The 16,872-nt window shown below is 69.5% G+C and overlaps 2 protein-coding genes across 5 annotated transcripts; both read right to left on the bottom strand.

The window, feature by feature from the left end:
* Positions 1-299: 299 nt before the first annotated feature.
* On the bottom strand, positions 300-3,093 carry OCEL1 (occludin/ELL domain containing 1). 2 transcript variants are annotated; one of them, XM_064469995.1, is made up of 5 exons: positions 2,956-3,093; positions 2,289-2,435; positions 1,710-1,922; positions 1,378-1,549; positions 300-790 (listed from the first exon to the last, which is right to left on the bottom strand). In XM_064469995.1, exons 1-5 carry the CDS (start codon positions 3,069-3,071, stop codon positions 674-676), a joined length of 765 nt encoding a protein of 254 aa, XP_064326065.1. In that variant the 5' UTR covers positions 3,072-3,093; the 3' UTR covers positions 300-673. The 2 variants fall into 2 exon arrangements, with proteins under 2 accessions (XP_064326065.1, XP_064326064.1); XM_064469994.1 differs by having other exon boundaries at positions 2,289-2,416; positions 2,956-3,091.
* A 1,250-nt stretch (positions 3,094-4,343) lies between these two features.
* Positions 4,344-16,146, bottom strand: KCNN1 (potassium calcium-activated channel subfamily N member 1). Of its 3 annotated transcripts, none has more exons than XM_064469467.1 (10): positions 15,889-16,146; positions 10,715-10,830; positions 9,104-9,538; positions 8,927-9,022; positions 8,419-8,837; positions 6,037-6,178; positions 5,832-5,942; positions 5,595-5,722; positions 4,825-4,894; positions 4,344-4,723 (listed from the first exon to the last, which is right to left on the bottom strand). In XM_064469467.1, the coding sequence occupies exons 3-10, from the start codon at positions 9,479-9,481 to the stop codon at positions 4,451-4,453; spliced, it is 1,617 nt and encodes a 538-aa protein (XP_064325537.1). In that variant the 5' UTR covers positions 9,482-9,538; positions 10,715-10,830; positions 15,889-16,146; the 3' UTR covers positions 4,344-4,450. The 3 variants fall into 3 exon arrangements, with proteins under 3 accessions (XP_064325537.1, XP_064325535.1, XP_064325536.1); XM_064469465.1 differs by lacking the exon at positions 15,889-16,146 and adding an exon at positions 15,155-15,316; XM_064469466.1 differs by lacking the exons at positions 10,715-10,830; positions 15,889-16,146 and adding an exon at positions 10,025-10,084.
* Positions 16,147-16,872: the final 726 nt, after the last annotated feature.

Below are 16,872 nucleotides of genomic sequence, written 5' to 3'. Positions count from 1 at the left end.
GCCGCGGCCGCTCAGCCCCCGCAGCCCGGGCACCTCCGTCCCGGCGCCTCCCGGGGGGAGGTTGGTTACATTGGACGGGGTGAAATAAGGGGGTACCCGGGGGGGGGGCACCCCCAGTTAGGGGCCCGCAGACCCCGAGGTCCCTCAGGGCTTTGGGTTCGGGGCTTGGCTCCCCCCCCCCCCCCCCCCCGGTTTTTTTCCCGCGGACGGGAGGGTCCCATAGGTGCTGGGGTGGGATGCGTTTGCTGGCTGCCCCCAGCCACTGCGGGTGCCCCAAGGTGCACATTAAGACACCCCCAAAAATATCACAGTGTTTTATTAAAACCAGTTTTGGCCACATCTGCAGTTGCACTCGCTGCCCCGGGGGCGGGGGTGCTCCCCAATTCACACGGGGTGAAGTGGGGGCACAGCCAGGGCCTGGCTCCCACACAGGGACCGGCAGCACCCACCTACCACCTGGGCCCACAAGGCTCCCTGGGGTACAGAGCACCCAGGGGACCCCAAAACCAGCAGCTTGAGGAGCCTGTGGCTCACCATGCCTGGGTGGGTGCAATGGCTGGGTGGGCGCCAGGTGCACCCCTGCGGCATTGCCACCCCCTCCCCAGCACCCAGCCCCTGGGGTCCCCCCCTGGGGTCATCATCCCACGGTGTCCGTGCCGGCTGGTGCTCAGGCTCAGAAGACAGCACTGTCGTGGGCGTCACGGTCGTACTCCTGGATCCGCGCCTTGATGTGCGTCAGCTTCTCCTTCAGGTATTCACAGCGCTGCTGCTTCCCCAGGAAGGCCGAATCCTGCCAGCCGGACCGTGCTCAGCAAGGAGGAACCCGGCACCGGGGTCCCGCAATGCCCCGGGGACCCCCCAAAGGGAGGGGGCAGAGGCACCGTGGGGACCTGTGGGCTCGCAGCCCCCCGGCTCCCCAGCACAAGGAGCGGATCCAGAGCCCTTCCCTTTCTCACCCTCTTCTTCCTCATGTACTCGTGCGAGACATGGGCCGCCCTGCTCCCATCCTGCGGGGCAGAAAGACACATCCCAGAGCCCGGGGGGCTCAGCCTGGCAGAGCACGGCCCTAACGAGGCAGCCGGAGCCTGGGGGGGCGGGGGGCAGCCAGCCTTCCCGCACGGTGAAAACCTCACCCAGGGCGTAGCCAAGAAATGCCACCGCTCGTTCCTTTTCCAGCAGCTGCCGGGTGCCCTCGAGCACAGCTTGCACCTCTCAGCTGCAGGAGCCTGCGTGTCCGTGCGTCCCCTCTTGTCCCCTCCACCCACTGCAGCCCTCCGGGCTCATCCCGAGTCCCCGCAGAGACCGGCCAGATCATCACACCCAACATCGCTCACAAGACATACGGTTCCCGCAGCTGGCGCCCACCAAGTGACCCACCGTCCTGCTCGTGGCGTGCCGGGGCAGCCGGCCCATCGCCGCCTCCAGCTCCCCGAGCCTCCGTCGCGTGGCGCGGACGTCCCCGAGCAGCTCAGTGTACTCCGCCAGCTGGTCCTGGAAGACGCCCTTGTACCCCTCCCGCTGCCGGGGGCTCCGGATGGCCGGGTACTTTCTGCGCCAGGAGGCCAGGAGGCTCAGGGTGCGGGAGGGAGAGCCCGGGCGCTGCCAGCCTATCTAGGCAGGCAGGACCCTGGCGGTTGGGTGTCGTGGGTCCCCAGGGCTCTGTGACACCCCATCCCGTGGTTGTCTCCGTCCCCATGGGAGTCACTCACACCACATAGTCCGGGACAGCGCGTGGCCAGGGTGCCAGCCCAGGGTGAACAGACCCGGCCACCAGCTTCTCCCCATCTGCAGTGGGGGGGTCCCTCCGCGGGGGTCTCCCCGATGGCATCACCTCGTCCTCAAAGGTGACGCGCTTGGCTCGGGCTGGCGGAGGCTTCAGGACGCAAGGGGTGGGGGTGAGGCTGCGTGGCCACCACACCATACTGGGGGGCAAGGGGGGTGACACTGCATGGGGCTGTCCTCGCTCCCAGTGACGGCGGGACTCCCGGGGGCCACTGCATGCCTCCAGGTCTGGAGGGACGGGAGGCTGCTGGCCAGGCAGAGCAGCGCCATGAGGAAGAGGAAGATGAGAGTGGCTGCTTGTGCTCCGGCCAGGCGGCAGAGGCCGGTGAGGAGGGGGCTGCGGCACAGTGCAAAGAGAACAGCGGTGAGCAGCCAGGCCAGGATGGCCCCCTCCAGCCCGCCCCAGCACCTGCAGCAACCCCCCACCAGGAATTCACAGAGGCAAAGTGGGGCCAAATGCCCCCAGCCAAGCCTGGGTGCTCAGCACCCTGCACCCAGCTCCGTACCTGGCTGCCCCGGCTCCCCGGCGGGGCAGGTGGGCTCGGCCAGCGGCTCCCAGTAGCTTGGGGGTGTTGGGGGTCCCCATGGCGCATCCGGTGGATGCTCCGCTTCCCCGCCTCCGGGCTGAGCCCCGCTGCAGGAGAAGCCTCAAGCTGAGCAGGGATGGGAGCAAACCCTGCAGCGAGCTGGCACGGGGCGCAGCGTTACAGCCCCTTTCACGTGCCTCAGTTTCCCCCGCAGGGCACACTTGCAGCCTTGCCCTGAGCCGCCTTCCCTCCCCAGCGCTCGCCAGGGATTTACAAGTGGTCACTGACCCAGAGACCCATCGGTGAGCTCCGACGGTGCCCCAGGGATGTCACCTCCCCTGCTCTGAGCTGCCACCCCACTCTGGCCCGTGGGTGAGCGGAAAAGCACCCGCCGGTGCTCCCAGCACCCAGGCTGGGCAGGAGCAAAGAACCACTGGAGCCCCTCCAGGCAGGAGGAGGGGAAGGGTCCCCACTGCATCGCTGCTGGCCGTCCCCACCACCACCAAGGACCCCACGGATGCTGCTGGACTTGTGTCAAGAAGCCCCAGTACTGTTGTGTCACCCCTGGGCTGCGTCCCCCGCCCCATCCCTGTGCCAGCCCCTGCAGGACAGCGTCCAGCCCCCGAGCCCCCGCTGCCGGCATTACCTGCCCGTCTCATGGCGGGACACGGCCCCGGGGCTCGCCGCGGCATCCCTTGGCCACTGCCCGCCGCCACTGCCCGTCACTGCCGCTGCCCGCGGCAGGCACCAGCGGTTAAACATTAACACCAATGCGCCACCCCAAAGCACGGCACGAGGCCCCGCGTGGGCAGGATCTGGCCCCTGCCCACCCCAGCCTTCCACCGGGCTCCCGCCCAGCCTCCACCCTGCCCGGTGCCCACCGAGGGCCCCATCCTGCACCCACCTTCCACCGGGCCCCGGCAGCGTGCCGTGGCTTTGCAAAGGGTTGGGGTTGAGCAGCACTAACATCCTGGGGCTCCGTGTGGGGAGCTCGGCGCATCCTCAGCCCCATCACCCTCCCCCCCCAACAGCCCCCATCCGCTGCTATCAGCTCCCCCAAACCTGCCCCAGTGCAGGCAAGTGGGGGGCTGCAAGCTCCCAGCCCCCGCAGTGCAACCCCCCCGGTGGGTTTGGAGCCCCCATGCCAGCCCCATCCTCCCCCTGCAAGGTTCCCAGGCTAGGGGGAGCCCCTGCAGCGAGGGAAGCTTCAAAGACTCCCCCAGAGCATCCCCCCCTCAGCCCCCCCGGGACCCCATCCCACCCTTCCCACCGGGCAGGGGTCCCGCTGCCAGGAGCAGAAAGCGACGCATCCAGTTCAGCCTCCTTTAATGTGCGCCTCAGCCCCCCCCCCCGGACCCCCCTCCCATGCCGAGGGTCCTGGCTGGGGAGTGGGACCGGCCCCTGGGGGGTCCAGGGCCATGGGGGTCCCAGCAAAGGGTCCTTGCCCACCCCGCTGGCAGGGGGCTGGGCTGAATATTGCATCCAGGAATCTCACAGCACTTTACAATGGTCGGTACCGTTGTGTCCCCCCCCAACTCCCTCCCACCCACCCCCCATTTTACAGATGGGGGAAACTGAGGCACAGAGAGGTGACGTGACTTCGCCAAGGTCACTTCGTGGCAGAGCCAGGAACAGAGACACCCCCTCCCCCCCCCCCAAAAAAAAAAGAAACCTCAACCCTTGGGGCTCAGCCCTGCTCTCACCACGGGGGTCTGACTCCCCTCCATGCCCTGCAGGCACGACCCCAGGTGTCCCCCCACCCTGTCCCCAACCTCCACCCCCCCACACACCTGGGGGGCAGCCCCCAGACACCCCCCACAATTCTCAGGGCTCCTGCCTTCTCTCCCTGCTCCCCTTTACCCGCCCCCCAGCTCCTGCCCCCCAGCGCTGCTCTATCCCCTAAAGGGCTGCTCCATCCCCCTTCGTGCAGCGGCTGCTGCATCCCCCCCACCTCAAAAGCCCTCCTGGAGGCCGGGGCTCACCTCCCACCCGGCCGGGGAGGGGGGCACGGGGGGGGCTCCAGCCTCACGCCAGCACAGTGAACGCAGGAAATTTATACAGGGCTTTACAGAACAAAGCTACTGAAATCAGCCACACGATGGCCAGACATAAGAGGGGCCCCAGCCCCCCTCCCCGCCCCATCACCCGCTGTCCGAGGAGGTTGGGGGGGCGGTGGAAGGGGATCTGGGGGGTCGGGTGGGGGTGCACGGGGCTGTGGCGGAGCAGAGGCGGGGGGTCCAGCTCCCCAGGAGCTCACGCTGTTGCTGCCCCAGGGCTTGGCTGACCAGCCCGGGCAGCGCCAGCAGGCTCAGCCCCAGCGCCTCCATCTTGCTCTCCAGGGCGCCCAGCCGCTTCTCCAGGTCCTCGTTACGCTCCTGCAGCTCCGAGACCATGTCGTACATGATGTTCTGGGTCTGATGGGAATTGGGGGACATGCCGGGGGCGGGGGGGGGGGTCTCAGCGCCGGGAGCCTCTATAGTGGGGTCTCCCGGCCCCCCACCCCAGCACCGCTCACCTTTGCCAGGTCCACCAGCGTGTTGGCCTGGTCATTCAGCTTCCGCTGCTCCATCTTCACGCTCCTCAACCTGCAGAGACATGGGGGAGCAGCGTCAAGGTCAGCGTCACCCCCATGCAGCCCCCCCTCCTCCCCCAGCACCCTGGCATGCAGCCCCCCCCATCCCGCAAGCACAGCCTCTGCCCCTCCATCCTTGCCCCAGACAGCCCCGGGGGGGCTGCACCGCCGCGTCCCCCCCGGTTTTGCAGCGACAAGCCCATGCACACGGGAGCAGACGGAGGAGAGGAGCAGTCCCGCGGGGCGACTTACTTCTGAGCTCTGCAGGGACGGGGCAGAACAGAGACAAAACACAACAGCAGGTTTAAAACCACCACGAAGAGCGCAGGGAGATGACAGCAGCCGCAGCACGGCCCCTCCCCCCCCTTCAGTGCCCCCCACCCAAGCCGGGCACCCCTGGTTCCCCCCCCAAAGCAGGAGGTTCCCCGGGGGCTCGCAGCCCCCAGCCCTGCTCCCCGATATGGGTGAAGCTGGATGGCAGACACGGTCACATCAAGCCTCATCGATCGGGTACCCCTGGGGGTCACCCTAGCATCATCGGTGTCCTCACCCGCCGGGAGAGCATCCCCGCAGCGGGGACAGGGACCACCTGCCTCCCAACCCGGGGGTCCGGGCAGCGCGGGCACGGAAGGGGAGGAAGCGCCCGGCTCTCCTTCCGGAGCCACGATGGGAAAAACCTCCTCGTAGGAAGCAGGTAAAGGTTTGGCACTTACTGATGGATGGCTTGGAGGAACTTACGCTGGTGTTTCCGAACTTTGGCATGGTCGATCTTCTTCACCAGCTTGGTGTGTTTGTAGATGAGCCACGTTTCCCTGAGTACGTTGGCAGCAGCATTTTTCACCTGGCAGCAACAGAACGTCGGGGTCAGGGGTGGAGACGGCTGGTCCCGCGCCCAGCGATGCCCTGTCTGGTGGGGCTGGGGGTGCACCGGGCGGGGTGGGGGGTCTTACCCGCTTTGTTAGCTGCGTATCCATCATGAAGTTGTGCACGTGTTTCTCCGCTTTGGTGAGCTCTAGCTTTCTGGCAACGACGGCGACAACCAGAGCGGTGCAGCCGGCACCCTGTGGGCGGAGGGGCCGGCGGTGAGCGCGGCGGCAGGACGGGGGGTAGCAGGAGCCACCCCCCACCCCCCATCTGCCCCCCACAGGCACTCACCATGATGCCTGTGAGCAGACATACGCCCTTCCCACAGTAGGTGTGCGGCACCATGTCCCCGTAGCCGATGGAGAGGAAGGTGATGGAGATCAGCCACATGGCCCCCAAGAAGTTGCTGGTCACCTCCTGCTTGTCGTGGTACCTGCCCGGGGCCGAGCGCAGCCACCGTCACCGCACGGTCCCGGACCCACCACCTGCCCCCCGCCAGCGCCGCTGGCATCGCCACACGGTTTTTAGCCGCTTTCTCATCCGGCGGCTGCAGCCAGGAGAGTCCCCAAGCTCCCAGCTGTGCCGCTTGGGCCCCAAAGGAGCTGGGGACACCCTGGGGACACCCGGCGTGGCCACTCCATACACAGGCACCAGGGAGGAGCTAAGCCCCGGGGCAGCTGTGACCCCCAGGAGCGGGGCTGGCTTGGGGGGGCTGCTGGATGCAGATAACGAGGTGACGGGTGCGGAGGAGCAGCCCCCACACACGGACGGCAGCAACCTCCATCCCTCCTGAAGCCCCCCCAGAGATCTCAAAGCACAGGGCACGGGTGTCACCGCTGGAGCCCCCGGGGAGGGGACACCCTGTCTCTGCAGAGCAGGGGACAGTTGCAGGCCCAGCCAGAGCAGACCCCCTTTGCCCCACGAACCCCTGGGGGGCCACCCTGGCAAGCGACCCCCTGAGCAAGCCCGCGGCTACAAAGGGCCCCAAGGCTACCGCGGGCATCGCTGTGGGGGGAGTGGGGGACACTGTGCTTTGAGATTTCGTGGCCAGCGCCGACGCCACGAATGCAGACGGCTGTGCCCCCCGCCCCCTCCCTGAGAGACCCCCGGACCCGGACCCCGCCGCTTGCTGGGACGAGCCCGGCCGGGGGACGTGGAGCAGCGGGGCCAGGCGCTGAGTGCGGCCAAGCCAGGCGGTGGGACGGGGGCATGCGGGGAGCAGTGGGGAGCCGGGAAAACCGGGTACCAGGGGTGAGAAAAGGAAGGGAGGAGATGGGAGCAAGCCAGGGTGGACTCAAGCGCATGGCAAGGAATTTAGGATTGCTGCGTCCTTCCACCCGGCCCCCCCCGGCACAGCCGCGTGGTTTGGGCTTGGAACCTCAGCCGGCACCGAGGGATGCGACAGGGCAATGCTGGGGGGCACCACGCGGCCGGGGGGCAACCCGCAGCCTGGGGTGGGGTAGTGAGGGCTGAGCCTGTCCCCAAAGGGCCGGCAACCCAGGGATGTCACCCCATGGCGATGCTCCCCGGGACAGCGGGGGCTGCGGTGCTCCCCGCTCCCCTCCGTCCTTCCCAAGGAGCACCAGGGACTCTTTCAACTGTGCACGTTAAGGAGGGGAAACGCCGAGCAACAGCAACAGCCAGAGCCGAGCAAAAGCCCTTTGGAGACTCAGCCGAAGCCTCCTGTTAGAAACAAGATCCAGCGGCTCCTTCCCGGTTGCTCCGGCTCGGCTCCGCTCCTTGCCGGAGTTTCTCCCTCCGGGGCTGCCCCGGGACCCGCAGCAATTCTTGCAGCAAGCCCACCCCTCCGCGAGCACCCCGAGAGCTGGGGCAGAAGGATCCGTGTTCCGGCTGCGATGGGATCCCCGGCTCGCGCCCACGGCCAGGCTGGGGGTTGTGTGGGGGGAGGTGGAAAGCAGCCCCTGAGGTTCCAAGTGGAAAAGGGCTCTGGTGCCTTTCCATGTCCACAGCCTCTTTGCTCCAGCCTGGGCGGCCCCCCTGGCCCTCCCAGCCTTGACCCCCCACCCGCCGGCTGCAGCTAATCCTAAATTCTGGGTAGCACAAGCCTGGGGCAGGGGGGACGTCCCGTGCAGGACGCGCTGTCGGTCCCTGGGGTGACTCACAGTTTGTCCCTGCGAGCAGCAGAGCGGTCAGGGAGGGAAAACAAGAGCAGTTAATGTGCGTCCCGGGGGGAGCGGCCGAGAAGGGGAGAGCACGGGCAGGGCACCGGCGCGGGCATCCCGGCCCCGGCATCCCGGCCCCGGCATCCCGGCGTCCGGTGGGCGCAGCTGAGGAGCATGGGCCACATCCTGCACACCCTCTGCGAGACCCTCAGCTCCTCCTGGCCAGACCCACCGGCAGAGAGGGTGTCCTGCTGCACCCCAGGGGGGTACCGAGGGGCTTGGGAGAGGTCTGAGGACAACCCGGGGGTCCAGCCGCTCCCACCTCCTCGCCTTGGCAAGCAGTTTTGGTTTGGTAAAACCATCGTGGCCACCATCCAGAGCACGAGGGTCCTGCCGGGGAGGGCTCTGCCCAGGGAGCAGGGGCCTCTTCTCCAAGGCATCTCTCCTCTCCCACCCCAGCCCCCCTCCAAGGTTTGCGCCGTGCGTCCTCAGCTGCACCCCAGCCCCACACCCCCTCCCCGAGCACCCTGTTGGGGAGAGCCCCCCGTACCTCTCGCAGACACGGACTGTCCAGGCAGCGATGATCCAGGAGGAGATGCTGAAGACCAGGAGAACAGTGCCAGGGCAGATGGTCATGAGGGTCTTCATGACAAAGCGGGTGTTGAAGTTGATCTTGTTGAGGGCACCGATGCTGCGCGAGGAGGCGTCGGTGAAGAGCTTGCTGTGCAGCAGCATGACGCGCCCGATCAGGTACAGCCGCAGGAACATGGGGATGGAGAGGATGATGTCCACGTCGGCATCGGCCACCGAGGCAGCGTAGGTGAAGGCCAAGCGCGCTGTCCAGGTGAAGAGGTACTGGCCGGGGATGGGGTGGATGGCGCAGACGATCAGCTCCAGGGCGATGAAGAAGATGCGCTCGTAGGTCATGGCGATGCGCCAGTCGTCAGCGCCGTTATCCACCATGAAGAGCTGCGGGGGGAGAAAAGGGAGGGTGGTGGGCGGTGGGACCCCCGGGATGGCGCAGTCCCGGCGAGCACCCCCCGGCAGGTGCCCCTCACCTGGATCTCCCTGGCGTGGTACATGACGATGAGCCCCAGGAGGATGACGGTCGAGAGGCTGATAAGGCATTTCAGTGCAAACGAATACGATGACTCCTGCGAGGGGAACGGGCAGCGTGAGCCCAGCCGGACGACCCCCCTCCCCAAGCCCCCCACCCACCCACCGCACCCTTGTACCTTGGTGTAGACCCCCCAGGACAACTCCGTCTCCGTGACCATGACCACGATGCCAAACATCCCAAAGATGAGGGCGTAATCGCTGAGGCGCTTCCGCTTCTCGAAGAGGGCTCGCCGGTGCCCCAGCTTGTACCCGATGTTCTGGTTCCTCCGGGGTCCTCGACCCCGTTCCTCGGCCGCATCCTGCCCTGGGGCCGCCGGCGGGCTGGGATCCGGACCCCTGGGCTGCTCCGGCCGTGAGACCACCACCTCGAGGCCGGGGGGACGGCGGGGCCGCAGCGGCTGGGTCTCACCCTCCAGCGGGTGCAGGGTGCAGGCGGAGGCGCTCAGGGGGCCCCGGGGCCGTGCCACCCCGCCATTGTACCGGCAGCCGCTCATGGCTCTGGCGGAGAGGGGACCGGGCGATCCCGCATGGCTCAGCGGCGCGGGGGCGACCTGCGGGAGAGGGGACGGTGTCGGGTGGGGGGTGCGTGGGTCGGGTAGGGGTGAGGGTGGTCCCCGGGATCGGTGTCCTCGCCCTGCCTGGCACCGTGCGACGCCTGACCGGGCACATGGCACCCATGTGCCGGCCTCGAACGGCGCCAGGGACGTATCCTGCCCACGGGGGACCTGCCCACGGGAGACCTGCCCCCCAGCCCGGGGGTCGGTGCCGCCGCCCCCTCTGCAGCCCGCCGGGGGTGGGCAGCAAGGAGCCGGCCCCACCGTGCCCACCGTGCCCGGCGCTGACCCATGCCCGCGGCACCGGGACGGCTCCGGTAACGAGCTACAGCTGCGCGTCCCCGCCGCTCCCCCCCCGCGACGTTCTCCGCCGTGCCCGGGGCTCCCGGTACCGGGGGACCCCAGTGGGATCGGTTCAACCACCCCCCCCCGGCCCGGCCCGGCCCGGCCCGGCTCGGCTCGGCCCGGCCCGCTGCTCGCTACCTGCCGCCGGGCCGGGCCGGGCCGGGGCCGCGCCGCCGCCGCCGCCGCCGCCGCCGCAGCCCGGCTCGGTCCCGGGGGCGCGCGGCGGCGGGACCGGAGCGCCCGGGGGCGGGGCGGAGGCGGGCCGGGGCTCCTCATTGGTGGAGACCGCCCACGCCCCCCCGTGACGAGGCCCTCCACGCCGCGCCCTCCGCCACGCCCCCGAGCGCTGGCCCCGCCCCTCCAGCGCCCCCCCTCCGCGCTCCGACACCCCCTGCGCCCCCAGACCCCTCTGCTGTCCCCGCACCCCCACCTGTGTCCCCCCCCACGCACCGCCGTGCACCCCCTCCCCGCCCAACCCCCCCCACGTCACACCCCTGTGCGCACCCTTCAGCCCCCCAAGGACACCCCCAGCGCCCCCACCATGCACGTCCCCGCCCCCCCCCGCCCCCCCAGCCTCACTGCGCTGGTCCCCTGCACCCCAAACCCCATCATCCCCCCATGCACCCCCCAGCACGCCTAGTGCACCCCCAGCGCACCCCCCCAGCACCCCAACTGCATCTCCTTCAGCACCCGCCAGCGCAGCCCCCCCCCCCAGCACCCCCAGTACATCCCCCACCACGACCCCAATGCACCTCCAGCACCCCCATGACCCCCCCGCCCAACACCACAGCAGATCCCTGCCCACCCCGGCCCCCTGCAGTCCCCTACCTGCTCGGGCTCCCCAGGGCCGGCCGGGGGGGCCCTCGGGGCGTTAGGGGCTGCGGGGCCGGGTCTTGGCGCGGGGGGGGTCCGGGGGTCCGGGTGCCATGGGCTTCCCTCCACGCCTGGCCGGAGAGGAGATGGGGCGTTAGCGGGGTCCCCAAACCCCCTCAGCCACAGTGCCAGGGACCCCCAGGGCCACCGCACCCAGCCGAGGGTCCTGCCCTAGCACCATCACTAGGGGGTCACCCTGTCCCATGTCCCCCTGTGCACCCCTCGCCTCGGGGGGGCAGCGCCAGAGCTGCAGGCAGGGGGGCTGCTGGTGCCGCACCGAGCCCTCCCCCACCCCCCCCGTGGCAGCCAGGGTGGGGGAGCACAGACCCCACTGCAGGAACAGCCCCGTTGCAGCTAGCACGGCCCCCCAGAATGAACCCCCCAGCACAGACCCCCAGCACAGCTCCCCAGTATAGCCCCCCAGCATGGCCCCCCCCCAGCACCAATGCCCCCATTGCACAAAGGGCCTCAAAATCACCGTGCCGAGGCCGGTCGGAGGGCCAGGCCGGGGCAGGTGGCTGCAGGGCTCCTTGCAGGGGGGGAGCTGGGGGGTCCCTCAGCCTCTCCCCCAGCTCTGCAGTGGGCCTGTACCCCCGGGGGGAGCGGGGAGGAAGCCCCCTGGATTTCAGGCCTCCAAACGTCCGAGTTCTGCCGCAGCCCGTCCCGGCTAAAACCCCAAACACCCAGCATCGGTACCCCCATTGCAACCGCCGCCACCGCGCCCGCATCCCTCCTGGCACGGGGGTGCCCAGGAAGGGGCTGCCGCCACCAGCATCCCCCCATCCGCGGGGGGGCAGCGGGGCTTTGGGTCCCTTTCCCTGTCCCTGAGTGAGGCACGGGAGCCAGGGAAGATGCTTTTCCTGCTACCTATGGGAGCAGAGGCTGCGTGGCCGGGCTCCAGCGCCCAGCTGCTCCCCGGTGTGTATCCGGGGCTGCTGGCTCCCCTCCAGAGCCAGATCATTTTCTCTCCATTCTGCCAAATTTATTGCAGGAAAATGGGCTCCGATTTCTTTTTAATACTCGTTTGGGGAGAAAAATACGCAGCGGGCAAAGCGGAGGGGAAGTGGTTTCCGAAGGGCTGCCGGCCCCAGGCCCTCTTCATCGCGGAGGTGCCGGAGGTGCCAGAGCCACGCCGGGGCCTGGCAAACTTTTTGGCACCTTGAATGGGGTCTGTGAAGCCGCCCCCAGAGCCCTCCCAGATGGATGACAGTAAATATTTTATTAACCATCACTCTCTGGTCGTTTCACTAATAGCTTCTATCAATGGCAACATAAATGGGCCTTATTAAATCTTCCCCCTGTCAGGACATCAATAGGGACGGCTCCGGCAGGATTCAGCGCCCGGAGGGTTGATTAAAGCTGCGAAGCCCCAAGGGGTCCCTGTCCCCATGGGGACGCCGTGGCCGGTGGCTTCATGCCCAGGGATGCTCAGGTGGGATGCGCAGCACGAGGGCACCACGCGTGGTCCTCCAGGGCCCCATCGCGGGGACGGGGACACGGCGGGTCCCCCCGGCCAGGGCTGGTGGCCGCGGCCACCGTATGTCCTTGAGCAACGGCCCTGAGCGTGCCCGCTCTCGGCAGCTCCCGCACCAGGAGGTGGGCGGCGATGCGGCAGCAGGACGCCCACCGCTGCAGCCCCGGGGTGTCTCGGCACAGCTGCGGGGTGCTCCCGCCGCCCTCGCAGCAACGCTCGGGGCTTGGGCACGGGCACCCACAAAGTCTCGTGTCCCCGGCAGGGTGTTGGGGTTCCCGGGGAGAGGCGGGGAGGTGCCCGCCGTGGGTGGGCACGGGATGCCACGGGCTTTAAAGAGGATATGACTGGGGAAGGACCCTTGGCTGGGGAGAGATGGGGATGATGGGGGACAGGCAAAGGGGTCTCAAGGGGACCCTGGCAGCAGCCACTTGGCCCTGCCCAAAGGAGGGAGATGGGCAGGGGGGACATGGTTTAACCCCTGCAAACCCAGGCTGCAGCAGCCCCCAGTGCCCAGGGTGGGCGTTGTAGGGTGCCAGCGGGATACCCCACTCCTCCCTGTGCCCCAGAGCACCGATGCTGCCTGGGAGCAACTGCAGAGGAGGAGGGTGCAGCTAAAAATAGAGGCGGGCAGCCGAAAGGCTCCCGGCTGGTGATTTATTTATTACCCACTCTCTAATTCCTGCCTGGGAATCGCGGTCCCGGGAAGGGCGGGGCAGGAATTTGGGGGAGCTGCGGTTGTTGCCAGGGCCATGCATGCAGGCCCCGCGCCAACAGCTGGGCGGCACGGCCACGGTCCTGCTGCTGTACTGGAGAGAAGGGGCCAGGGAACCAGGGAACCCCCCCACTGTGGCACAGGGGACGGGATGCTCAGGGTGGCGGGACCCACACCATGACCCCCACTCAGTCCCACAGGGGCTCCCCACCAGCTGGCACAGGGACTCAGGGCTTGCCGGGTGCCCAAAGTGTGTCAGACCCCTTGCAGTCCCCTGCCCTGTCCCCCCAAATCCCTCACGGTGGCCCTGGTTCCTTGGGCAGCCGCAGCTCCCGCGGCCAAGCCCTGGCCATATGTCCCAGGCTGGAGAGCATCTGTCAGTGCCAGCAGGAGCCCCCGGCCCCCGCCAACGCTGCTGCCCACCCGCTGGTGTGGGGCTGGTCGGGGGGTGTGCCACCACTGCTGCTCCCTGAGGGCAGGGCAGGGGAGCTGAGCGTGATTCGAGGGGGGGGCACAGGACCCTCTGAGCCCCCTGGGGCTGGCAGAGGCACCGGCATGAGGCCACCAGGCTCCCAAAGAGCACCGGGACAGCTCCATCAAGCCCTGCCACCATGGGACCCCTGGTGATGCCAGCAGCCGGGCCCCCGTCCACCCCCACATCTGCATTTCGGGGCCAGTGCAAAGGAACAGAGCCTGGCACTGGGATGATTTGCCCCACGCAGGATCTGGCCCATTCCCACCCATGGGGCTGTGGGGTGTCTGAGGGTCCCATGGCACAGGGGGAGGCACACAGGCTGGCACACGGATGGGGACACACGGGGACACCCGAACCTCCCTGGCCCCGTCGCAACGCAGGGGAATCCCCAGCTTGTCCCGGGGTCTCCCCAAGAAAAATCCTCCCCTGAGCCCCACCAAGACACCCTGGGGCTGGATCAGGCCCCAGAGGGATGGCGGGAGCAGCATCAGTTTCCCCACGGCTGGGGGAAGCAGCTGGGGGCCCCCCAGGAACCCCCAGCCCAAAGGGGACCCCATCCCCAGCCCTCCCACCTTGGGAGGGGACACACGGCCGGGGACGCCCTACCTGTGCGGGGCTGAGCAGGTGCCCAGGGCTGGGGTGGAGGGTGCTGCAGGGTCCGGGGGGGGTTTGGGCTCCCCACGTCCCCCCTCAGCTGCTACCGCGCTGCCGTCCCCAGACAAAGCCACTGCGCTGGGTTCGCCTGCCGCCTCCCCCACGCGGCTCGGCTCAGCCGAAGGACAAAGCCGCTCCGCCTGGCTGCCCCCGCCGGATCGTGACAGACCCCCTGCCCGGGGCTGGCTGAGGGGGACACGGGTGTCCCCGCCATCCCTGGGACTGCTACAAGCCCATCGAGGAGGGGGGATCCCCCAAACCTCACAAGCACCCTTGAAGAGCCCCATCCCCGCACTGCGGGGCGGTGGTCCCCGCCGCCATGGCAGTGTCACCGCAGCCACCCGCGGCCCCCAACCCTGCGCAGGGTCCTCAGGGGCAGCCCAAGGTCACAGGGAAGGTCGAGTGGGGCAGGAGGGGCCCTGCGCCATGCGCCCACAGCCTCGACGGCTGCACCACGGCACGCCGGGCACTCCCCGGCACGTCGAGGCCACGAGCACCGCATGGTGCCAGAACCTGCCGGGAGCCCCCAGCGCTGACTTCGGACTTCGCATCGGCAAACGCCGCGCACAGCCCTGGCACCGCGTCCGGCCCGAGGTCCCGCCAGCCCCGGCGTCTCACTGGCCACGCCACCCCGGCACGGCTGGCTCCTGGCCTCGCAGCCGGATCAACCGAGGCTGTTCGCGGCACGGGGTCTCTCTGGTTTCAGTGGGTGCTGAGCTGGGTGCAGAGCAGGGCTGGTTCCCCCAGTCAGAGCCACCCCAGCACCACGTCTTGCTGGGGCTGCGCCGGCAGCCAGACCCCAACCCCGGGGACCACTGAGGTCCCCTGGCCCCTCAACCCGCTTGGCTGTGCTCCCCATCACAGCCTTGTGGCTTTGGTCCCTGTGGCCACACTGTCCCCAAGGACAGAGACCCCCCACAGTCCCCTGACTCCAGCAGCTGGCGCTTGCCCAGAGCAGCCGATCCACCACAGGCAGGGTGTCCCCGGCGTCCCCGGCGTCCCCCACACCCAGACACCCAGCCACAGCCAGGGAACGCCATCCCCGGGGTCCCCACCGCTGCTGTCCCCGCGCCCGCTCACCTGCCACGGCCCCGCGTTATGGGGAGCGTCGGGACGAGCCGGGGTGCCCGGGGGGCGGCGGGGGCATGGGCCGGGGCGCGGGTGCCACGGCCGCCGGCAGCTCTCTGCGCGGCAGAGCAGCGGTGGCGACGGCGGCCGTGCCCGGGCGTGTGTGGGAGCTGCGACGCAGGGGGGGGCCGGGGGCTTCCCCGCCCCACGCCCCCGCGTCCCCCCCCGGCCCCACCACGGCGGGCAGTGACCTTGAGGCCGCGGCGCTGGCAGAGGATGGGGGAGGAGGATATTTTTAGCTGGGTAGAGTCACTCCCATCGCGTCCTCATTGTCACCACCGTGGGCTGCCTCCCGCGCCCCGCTGCCCCAATCTGGCCACCCCCCCCGGCTCCCCACCGCGCCGGGGGCTGTGGGGTGCGCAGCGGGTGGGAGCGGGGGCAGCCAAACAGGCCCTGCCGGCCCCAGACCCCCAGAGCCTCAGGGTGCCCTCGGGTCAGCCCCCCATGGCATCCCCTTCCCCTTTCCAAAGAGCCCTGCTGCCCCCGGGGATCCCCCCGCTGCCCCACTCCATCCCCGCTGCACTGGGGGGTCCCCACAAGCCAGGGGAGCCCCAGGAGCCGGGGGATCCCCAGGAGTTAGGGGAGTCCCCAGGAGTCAGGGGGATCCCCGGCACCAGCAGGTCCCCAGGAGCCGGGGGGGGATCCCCAGCACCCAGCTCTCCCCCCCCCACCCCAGGTGCACCCACCTGCAGGCAGACCCCGGCCTCCGCTCCCCTCGAGCGCTGCCGCCGGTGACCATGGCCCGGCGTCGGCACGTGCCGGCGCAACGGTGAGCCCGGGATGCCGGGAGGTTCCGCCGGCACAACCGGCCGAGCTGGGGGCCGGGGGTGGCCGGGTGCCTCGGCTCCGGCCCCACGGTCCCACCTGGCCCCACGCCGCCGCTCCGTGCCTCGGTTTCCCCAGCGCGCAGGCGGAGGGCGCGGGGCTGCCGGGGCGGCGATGCGGCGGCGTTGCTTATTCCGCTCACACGCGCAGCCGCGCACACCCGCTCCCGGTTCCTCCCCGCCGCCCCGGCCACCGCAGCTATTGTCTGCAGCTAAATTTAGCCGCCTGCCGGCTCCCCCACTTTAATTGCCATATCTGCAGGGACGTGGGCGATCGCCCGCCCCGCGCCTCCCCGAGCACCCACGCCGCCGCCGTGCTTCTCCCTCCCCGGTGCCCAGCGCCATCCCACCCGTGGCAGTGGAAAGCTGGAGCCACGGCGGCTTTGACCCGGCCACGGTGCCCTCGGTAGCCCCCGGTTGCACCACAAGCAGCCCCGCGGCTGGCCTGGCGTGAGCGGGACCCGGCACCCAGGGTGGCACGGGGACCGCGGGCCCCCACCCCTCGGCACTGCGCCGGGCCGGCGTGCAGCCCCCGGGGACCCCATTGCCACCACCGGTGGGGAACCGGGACCCCCGGGCGGGGGGAATGTCGGGGTGACACCCCTGAGCAGGCCCCCGGGTTCGGCGTGCATCGCACCCGCGCTCGGTGTGCTGCGGTGGGCGTGCGGGCAGGGAGCAGCGGGGTGCGGGGTGGGTGGGCAGCGTGGGGGTGTTGGGGTGGGGGGGCTGTGAGGGTGCGTGGGTGCTGCCCGCGTGTCTGCAGCCTCCCCTCGCTCCTTTGGTCAACCCAGAGAGCTGCAAGCGGCAGCAGGGCCTGCCTGTGGGGCACACGCGTGTGCAAGCACC

Source organism: Phalacrocorax carbo, chromosome 19, assembly GCF_963921805.1.
Source record: "Phalacrocorax carbo chromosome 19, bPhaCar2.1, whole genome shotgun sequence".
In the NCBI taxonomy this organism is placed as follows: domain Eukaryota; kingdom Metazoa; phylum Chordata; class Aves; order Suliformes; family Phalacrocoracidae; genus Phalacrocorax; species Phalacrocorax carbo.
This window is presented reverse-complemented; position numbering and strand designations above follow the sequence as displayed.